The sequence below is a fragment of the Neopsephotus bourkii genome, unplaced genomic scaffold (assembly GCF_033783945.1).
Source record: "Neopsephotus bourkii isolate Nb327-2 ecotype Australia unplaced genomic scaffold, CSIRO-AGI_Nbou_v1 NB_234, whole genome shotgun sequence".
Lineage (NCBI taxonomy): Eukaryota > Metazoa > Chordata > Aves > Psittaciformes > Psittacidae > Neopsephotus > Neopsephotus bourkii.
In genome coordinates, this window is record NW_026900744.1 from 15,093,772 (window position 1) to 15,102,588 (window position 8,817).

The 8,817-nt window shown below is 51.5% G+C and overlaps 1 protein-coding gene across 1 annotated transcript in view; it reads right to left on the bottom strand.

The window, feature by feature from the left end:
• Positions 1 to 6,041, bottom strand: part of PRRX1 (paired related homeobox 1) — a 40,857-nt gene extending 34,816 nt beyond the window's left edge. The window contains exon 1 of the mRNA XM_061345441.1: positions 5,460 to 6,041. Within this exon, the coding sequence (XP_061201425.1) occupies positions 5,460 to 5,700 (241 nt within the window). The 5' untranslated portion in view covers positions 5,701 to 6,041. The remainder of the gene's footprint in view (positions 1 to 5,459) is intronic.
• Positions 6,042 to 8,817: the final 2,776 nt, after the last annotated feature.

Genomic DNA, 8,817 nt, shown 5'->3' on the forward strand with positions numbered 1-8,817 from the left:
TTTAAGTTTTATGAGAGATTTCAAAATCTAATTTTCATGGAAATGTTTTCATTACATTGGGGGGGAGGGAAGTAAAAACCTACAGCAAAATCTTTTTCAAATTAAAAAGTTGGAAGCTTTGTGCGGATGGATTGAAAACACAAATACCATCAGCAAATTATGAGACCATGAGAACCAGGAAGCAAAACTGATTATGATCAAAAAAAGGTGAAATTCACAAACAAAAGTCCAGTTTTGCACATCAAAAAGAGAGCAGCATGGCCAGCACCTGAAAACTGAATCAGCTCTCCTCCAGATTCACATGGCTCTTTTCTCTCTGTTACTAATGGTACATTTTCCATTTTTGTTTGCTTTTTGGTGCCTTTATTTTTACCTTTTTTAAGACACCATGTTTATGACAGTCACATTTCATCTTTTGTCCGCATCCAGAAGCTCTAGAAATTTACGTGAAAAACAAAAAATGTTTCTCCACTTCAAACTGTAGGATTCAGGGATGTAAGAAAAATACCCAACATTGTGAGATACTTGCTGAAATAACCACACACCAGCCAGCCTGAGTGAAATTAAATAGATACACCCAAGGAACATAAATGAAAAGAAGTTACTCAAACTTCTAACAACTTCTCTGTGTTAGTTATCTGTCTGTTATTCAACCTTTACTCAAGCAAACACCACTCACTCTTCCTGCAGGAAGCCTCCAGGATACGCACGGTACAAGTGGCACACATAAAGATTACTCCTGTAAGAAAAAGTAAGATGTATTTTGCATAAACAGCAAGTGCCTTAAAAATAATATTGACCTGATCATCAATTTTCCCAAATCAGTTGCTGGAAGAAGAGCATTGGTTCTGGAAAGTCTTTCTAGGCAGCACCTTGTAAGGTTGCTCATCGCTGCCGCTTTCCCTCGCTTGCCCATGTGTAACCTATGGACATCAGCAGCCAGGTGCTTCCTGCAGACCCTCCCTTGATCCATCAGCTCTGCAGGACAAGAGAGCAAGAAAATACCTGCTAGATTTAATCAATTTAGCCTGCATTTTTTCCTTTCCTTTCTGTTCTTCATACATCTCCAATTTACAGTCTCAGCGTTTTCTGGGAAGTAAGGGCTGTGTTTTACTAACAAAAGAGCCACCTAGTACTTCAAGATAAACCAGAGGTTTGCAAGGAAAACCCCGTAGTTGTCCCAGAAGCTTCTTCTCAGGTTTATGCTCCATGCAACGCCAAATCGCTTTTCAAATTCAAACTAGTGGCAGAGCTTTTCCACCCCTTTTTAACAAGACATTTTTTTTGTGAGGATGGGAAGGTACAACACCACAGACAACCTTGCCTTGGGATCAGAGGGGGGGGGGGGGAGAAAGAAAAAAGAGAAATGATTTAATATTTACACACTCTTATAACAACCTCACTTGTTCTGATTAAAAGAGGCAATTAAAGCATAAAGAACAGCCATGTGGGAGCAGATCAAAGGTCCTTCAGCTCAGGATCCTGTCTCAGACTGACGGTAATGACAGTCAGAGGGTATAAGCCTAGGAAGCAATGGAGCAATCTCTGCCCCAGCTCATCCTGCCAACCTCTGTGTTCATGGCTTCCTGAGCTGGACGCTGCCTCCATCCACTGCTGCAGTGAAGAGTCGTCCTCAGTCCTCCCTCAATTTATTTTTCCTTTCTTGAAATAATTTCTATTTACGATATCTGAAAAATCCAGCAGCAACTAGATTTATTACCAAAAAATGTGCTGCTGAAAAACCCTTTCCTTGTGCTCTCAACCCACTGCCTGAGAAGAGGGCGTAGAAGCCAGCACGGATGCTCTGCTTGACCCAGCCTAAGCAAAGAAACCCACCTCCTCCTGGCTGTCCCTGCAGGGTCTTTGCTGCCTTAGGAAGGAGCAGCAGCATTGCAGGGTAATGATGACCACTGAGATTGAAGAAGTCGCAGGGGGCCACAGGCAGCCTGTGCCCTAGGTTTAATTGTGAACCAGCCCTGACAGACCGGTGTAATCTGCCAGCCTGGAAGAGAAGCACAGCCCCCAAACTGCCATTGTTTTTATACCGAATAAAAGTTAAAGGACAGTAATAACTCCAATACACAGAATTGTGCAAGGACTGGACCAAAGCAGGATGTATTCATTCCTCACAAAAGAAATATGAGCATAACAATTTTTCTTTTGCTGCTCATGCTTTCTCCATACCATTTAATGAGCCATCATCAATAAGACTCAAACTAACCAACCAAAAAAAGCAGAGGTCAAAAATTCTATCTTAAAAAACCAAAGAAAACCAAACCCAGCCTAATAGCTTACTAGCTCTGGATTTGGAGAATTAACCCTCTTCAGAGCCATGGGCTCTGGGAACCCACAGGCTATCAACAGGTTTCTGACACCCCCAAAGGGCATCGGAGCGACAGGAGCTCAAAGCCGTTGCTGGGAAGTTCAGGAAGTCTCTCTTACTGAGCTGTGATCCAAATTTTTGTCTGAGCTTCAGCAAAAGTTAGTGAAAGTCCTGTTACCAACACAAAAGTTGGTTGTATCTTAACAGGTGATTTTGCAACAAAGAGGAACTCTGATTGCAGTTTCCTTGACTAAAGGGCAAAGGCAGGGAGGGTGTGAATTGTGTCAGCTTTTAGGGTATGGTTTTCAGAGCTACAAGTTGAGCTAAAGTCAGCGAGTGACAGCTTTGCAACACCACTGAAAAAGGAACTCCTTAACACACCGATAGTTCTCCCCGTAAATATTTTAGCCACAGCTGGTTTTTTCTTTTTAAAAAGAGCCATGCTTTCTCCTGAACGTCTTTCAAATGAGCGGTGAAATAGTTCCTTCAATATCAAACGTCAAAATAAAACCTGTGATTTCTGCACCAAACTTCTCCCCTTAATTTTGGATTACAAAAATAGCACCAATAGTTTGGCTTTTCAGTTCAGCTGGGGACAGAAACCAAGGACAAACTGGCTGACTTTCCTCCAGGCTGGAAGAAAATTTTTAGTGTTCTTGAGACATTCCCCAATTTCTCCAAACAGCTTTTACCTTCTCTCCATTAGCAACATGGAGAATAACCATTCCCTGTGTTAGCTTTTCCACTGAACCAGCTCTCGTTTTTCACCGAGAAAAGCTCACACCTCTGTTGTACTGCCTAGCTCCAGCACAGTCCTTTTTCTGCACAAAACTCAAAACACTTCGCAAAACACATGCAATAGGTGGGGAAACTGAGGCACGGAGACTCATGGGATCTGATAAACCCATCAGCGAAAGAGACAGAAAGCCCAGATGACAGCTTTGCCCAATAACTCAAGGAAAAAAATATCCCTGGTGTGGTTTTTTCTCGTTGGTGGTGTTTGTTGTTTGGGGTTTGGTGGGGTTTTGTTTGTTTGTTTGTTTTGATTACTTCAGAATACTTTTAAAACCTTCTAATTCACCACAATGGCACTAAAACTTTTACAGCATTTAGCGACCTTCTAATTTATTTGGAACTGTAGTTTGGTTCCTGCTTTGCAATGCCGGCTGGGAAACACGCCCTTGGATGGGGATTTTGGGTCCTTTTCATGCTCTAAAAGCAGGGTGGGTATTGGGGAAACACGGTCCCTCTTTTCCCGGCTGACCTAGGTAGCTCTGGAGAGCTCAGCAGTTGGTAAAGGGCAACAACAGAAGTAAATCAGATCCAAGTAAAATATGATAAAACCGAAGGGGGAAAATAGAAGGGAAGAAGAGTTGTCCACGTAACTTGTGCAGCATCTTGGGGACTCTCCGTCGGCAGTACTGCAGCATAGGGTGCTCAATTGAGGGGAGCAGCTACCACTGCCTTCCCCTCTAAAGTAACATCTTTAGAGCCAGATATTGCATTTTTCAGGGTCCTGGGAAGAGAAACTTTTTGAAGCTATCTCCTAGCGGCCGGTCCGGCTCCCGGGAGAGAAAGGAGCCGCTCCGCAGCCGCGCACCGCTCGCTCCCTTCCCGACCGCGCTCCCTCAATAAACCCGGCTGGGGATGCTTCTTCCCCCCCGGAGAAATATCTTGTCGGGGTCAACCTCGGGGATCCCACGGGCGTGGGGTGGTTCAAGGAAAGGCCCCTTCCCCAGCTCGGTTTCCTTCGGAATACCGAGAAAGCCACGTCGGATCGGCGGGGAAAAGAGGGTGGAAGGTGACCCCCGGCGGAAAAAAAAACCCCAACCCAACCCAGATTAAAAGCGAACGAACGAAAATCGCAATTGCAGTTTTCGTTCGCTTTTCGGTTTTGTTTTTTGTTGGTATTGGCTGGGGTTTTTTTCCGCCTTTCGGCAGCGGCCGCAGAGCAGCCCCCCGGTCCGCGTTGGGGGGCTCCCTCAGAAGCTAGCCCGTGTCAGCAGCTGCGGCCCCTGCCCACCCCAAGGGATGCACGGCGGGGCCGGCCCCGATCAGCCTTTACCCACAGCAAAAATCGTGGCCAGTCCTTGCGGCCGGGGAGATATATATATGTTGGGGGTTTTTTTCTTTAAACAGAAAGCAGAGGAGAGCGAGGGGGGGTTTTCTGGCCCTGCACACTCACCTCACCCTGCTCGGCCGCTGTTCGCCCTTTCTGGACAGCGCTGAAAATAACAAGAGGTACTTGGAAAACGCCGCGCAGATGGCGCCCATCCCAGCTGCCCTCCAGCCGCGGGGCTGTTGTTCTACGGCTGCTCGCTTTCCCAAGCGAGGACAAGTTACGAGGGACAGGTCGGAAGCAGGTCCGCGCCCTGCTGTGCCCTTCCCATCGGGCCTGGATGAGGCCCGCACCGGGAGAAGCGGGGCTCGGGGTGGAAGGAATCGGCGGCTCCACTCCGCAGCCGCACACGCACCCTCGGGGTGTTTGCGAGCCGCGATGCTCCGGGCAGGTCGTTGGACAATCGACTAGTTCCCATCCAGACCCCAGAGCAGTTTCCCGATGTCCCGCAAACTACGGTGCCGGTGCCAGCTCCGACGGTCCGGAGGGTCGGGTGGATGGATAGACAAGAGAACAGCTCAGATGCCTGCCGCGGCTTGCCCCGTCCAGGCAAGTCCTGTGCTCAGCCCCCCCCCCCCCGCCTCGGCAGGAGGTGGGAGAGAGGCTCAGCCCGTGGGCTCGATCCTGGTAGCCCGGCTCCCAGGGCTGTTCTCCTCTCCGTCCCCCACAGGGAAACAGAACAGCGCGTTACGGGACCCGACGGGCGCTGCACGGCGGCGACGAATTGCAGCTCGTCGCTCCCCCTTTCTCGGGACGTGGCCGGGGAAAACAACCGTTTTCGCACGCCGCCGGGTGCGGGAGAACGCGGGCTCCCCGCAACGGCACGGCGGGAAAGACCGACTCTGGAAACGCGGCGAGCCAGCCCCGGGACCGTCCGGCGGCTCCGCCGGCCGCTCCACCTCGGGAGCCCGCTCGGGGTCAGCCACGGGCGCCGCCGCGGCTTCCCTGGCAGCTTCGCTCCGGACTAGGAGCGGCCGCCCCTGGAAGGGATGGAAGGAAGGGTGTCCTTGCACTTACTGTCCTGTTGCGGGGTGTCACTGCCGCTGGTCAGCCCGGGGGACTCCAACAAGCTCCGGCCAGGCTCTCCGCCGCCCTCGTCCGCCTGGGCTGCCACCATGTCGCCCGCCTCCTCTAGGTCCAGCAGGTGACTCACAGAGAAGTTCTTCTTGGCTTGTAAATTGTCCAGGCCGGCGGGGCCGTCGAGGCGGGCGGGCAGCAGAGCCTGCCTCTCCATGGCGTGGGCATAGCTGGACGCCATGGTACCGAGCGGGGCTTTTCTGCCCTCGCCCCCCGCCCCCCGGGCGCCCACTAGCCCAGCTCCCCCCCCAAGCCGCCGGCCTTTCGAATGGGTGATGTGCAAGGACCGAACGGGGGGGCAACGGAACGGGACCCTACGGCGGCAGGAAGGGAAGCCCGAAGGCGAGCGGGCAGTGCTGGGCTTAAAACATGCCGGAGGAGAGAGGCGCCGGCCGTCCCGGGGAGCTGCCGCCGGCCGAGAGGCGCAGGGTGGCTGTGGGGCTGCTGCGCCCCGTCCCTCCGCCTCCGCTGCCGGCGGCTCCCTCCCTCCGCCCCTGCGCTGCCCTCCCCTCCCCTCCGCACCGCACTTCAAACGGCGGGGGCGGCTCCGCGGAGCTCCGGCCGCGCCGGGCACCCGGGGGAGGGCGGCCCGCGGGGCCCCGCCGGGACGTGGCACCAGCGCGGCCTCCCCCCCGGGCGGGGTGCGAGCAGCGCCGACACCGTCGCGCTCATTTGCTTCTCATAGGGGTGGCTAGGGGAGCCCCCTGGTAGGGGGGTGCAAAGGGGGTGTGGGCTCCCCTAACTGACAGCTGGAGCTGCACCTGGAGGGGAGCGTGGGTGCAGCCCTGGGGAGGGCTCCTGGGGCCGAGGAATAGAGTGAAAGGGGAGAAATAGTGAAAATGAGAAATGCATATCAAAAGGTAACAGATAGAAGAGAAAGCATGAATGGGAAAGAGGAAAGGAAGAAGGAAAACAGAGGAAGAAAAAGCACAACAGAGAACTAAAAGACTGGCCAAAAAGAGAGCAAAAGAGCCAAAGTGGGCGATAACAACAAAAAGAGAAACAGCAAATTAAAAAAAGACAGGAGGAGGAGGACACAATTCAGAGCTCCTCAGGCCAGCAAGCAAAGAGGTCCCAGCAGTTTGGCCTGCCCGGTCCCCTGGCCAAGGGCAGGTAGAGGTGCAAGGAGGTACCCTGACCCCTCCACAGAAAGGCCCGAGGGCAGCAGGGCTGGCAGCCAAGGCAGGGTCCTGCAGGCCAGGAAAGGCCTCAGCTTCCCGATGGCTGGAGCCTGGGCTCTAAGCTGCCACAGCCAGCCCAGAATTTCCATCCCCCCTGATCTGGGGAAAGAACATTTGATGCCATCAAAGGGCTCCAGATTGAAAACAGATGTGCTTCCCTGAGCCTCTCCATGCATTTAATTAAGGCACAGGCATGGAGGAGACATTTTCATCATTAGTTTGCTTTCAGCCTCCCTCCCCATTCCCGGTCCCAGTTTACCATTTGTAGTCTCTAAGACCCAAGCAAGCATAGTAGAGCTGTGAGACTCTTCTGTAGCCAACTTGGAGGCAAGCAAAGCTGGTAGGCACAGGCTGGAAAGGCCAGAAAAAGCACCAGAGCTAGATTGTGCATGTGGACAGAAACACGTGGGTGTACATACACCCAAAATTCTATATATGCATCTATGTACACAGCAGTATGTGCCTTACTGCATACTGGTGTGGCCCTTTTTCTGCACATGAGGGAGCTTTTGTGCATGATGTTCTGCAGCACATGGTGGATGGGGAAGGGACTGCATTTTCACATGGGTGTTCAAGGCTGTATCTGGCTTGATGTAAGCAGACAACTCATACCCTGGCTCTCAGGGTGTCCAGGTTTAGGCATGGCAGGGTGGGTGTACATACTGCCATGCTGTGAAGGATGGTTATCTGCACACACCTCTGTGTGCTGCTCTGCACATGAAACACACTTTTCTCTGACCTTCCCAGACATTTGTCTGCCTTCTTGGTGAGCTAGGTTTTACCTTCTTTCTCCCACTTCTTCAAATGGATGTTGGAACTGGCCTGGCCTTCCTGAGTGAGTGCTGTGCAGTCTCAGCCATAAATACACCATTCTACTGGCAGTAGGGTCTACTCTTAGCCCCTGTGAACCCCTGCCATGGGGGTGACAGCAGAAGCCACAAGAGCTCTTTGTGCTCCCTTCACTGACATCCCACTGACATTCCTGGTAAGAAGTATCTCTCCTTAAAACTCCCCATGTCTAAGGGCATCCTTCAGACAGTACTCCTTCCCAGTCTTGGGATTTAGGAATGCAGCCCAATGCCAGCAAATGCCCTGGAAAGTTGGAGGGTGAAAGCAAGTTGGTTCTGTGGGTGACCACATCAACATGTGTGCATCTGCTACAAAGGGACGGTCTCACCTGCAAGGCAATAAAGGGGCCCAGCTTCGTGACTGGCTACTGTGGCTTTCCCCTTAGGTCTGCCACAGAGCTCCCCGTGCATACAGCACCATAGGCCAAACAGCAACATGGGATGCCAGATTCACATTCTGGAAGTGGCCTAAACACCTCCTTTTCCTAGATGCCTCCTCCTACAACACAACTGGATTTCTGAGACTGGGTGGGAGAACTCTGCTGAGGGACAAGATAAATCCAAGGAAAACTCTTCCAGCTCTGCCTCCAAAGAAAGAAGGCTGCAAAGAGCCTGATCAGCCTGAGCTTGAGGGAATATAGGTGGGATGGATGAAGGGACCTTGTCTTGTGCAGGAAGTAAGTCAGACGAAAAGAAAGTGATGGACAAAAGTGGACCACGAAGATCATGAGTGAAAGACAAACAGAAAAGAAAGAATTGGAAAGATGAGGAGAGGGAGGGGATGAAGGGCATGATCTGTGTGCTCCTGGGCGAGCAAGCCAGGGCATCCCAGGACCCTGCATAGCTGCAGATCTCAGCCAGCCACTAAATCAGAAGTAGGACCATCTTTATAAAACAAGCATGAAACATCCCTTTGTTAGCCATTTCCTTTAACTTGGTTCAGAGTTTTAGAACACTTCAGGTTAGAGTACTGGCAGGTATTCCCACCGTACCTGAATGCTGAAGAGTGTTACTGCCTTTTAGTGTTCATCTTCTCCCCCTCCAGCCACAAGCAGTGAAAGTAGGAGAGAATGGGGCATTTGTCATCCATATCAGATGTTTTAAATTTCTTCCTGTGGAAGTGCCCTACTGCCAGCCCATGCACTCATTCCGGGGCTTCCAGGAGTTTCTGCAGAATAAATAGCCGTAGGGATGGGAATGATCCACACCATGCCTTGCTGTATTCCAAAGATCTCAACCCACTTTCACCTGTTTCAGATGAGGAAACTG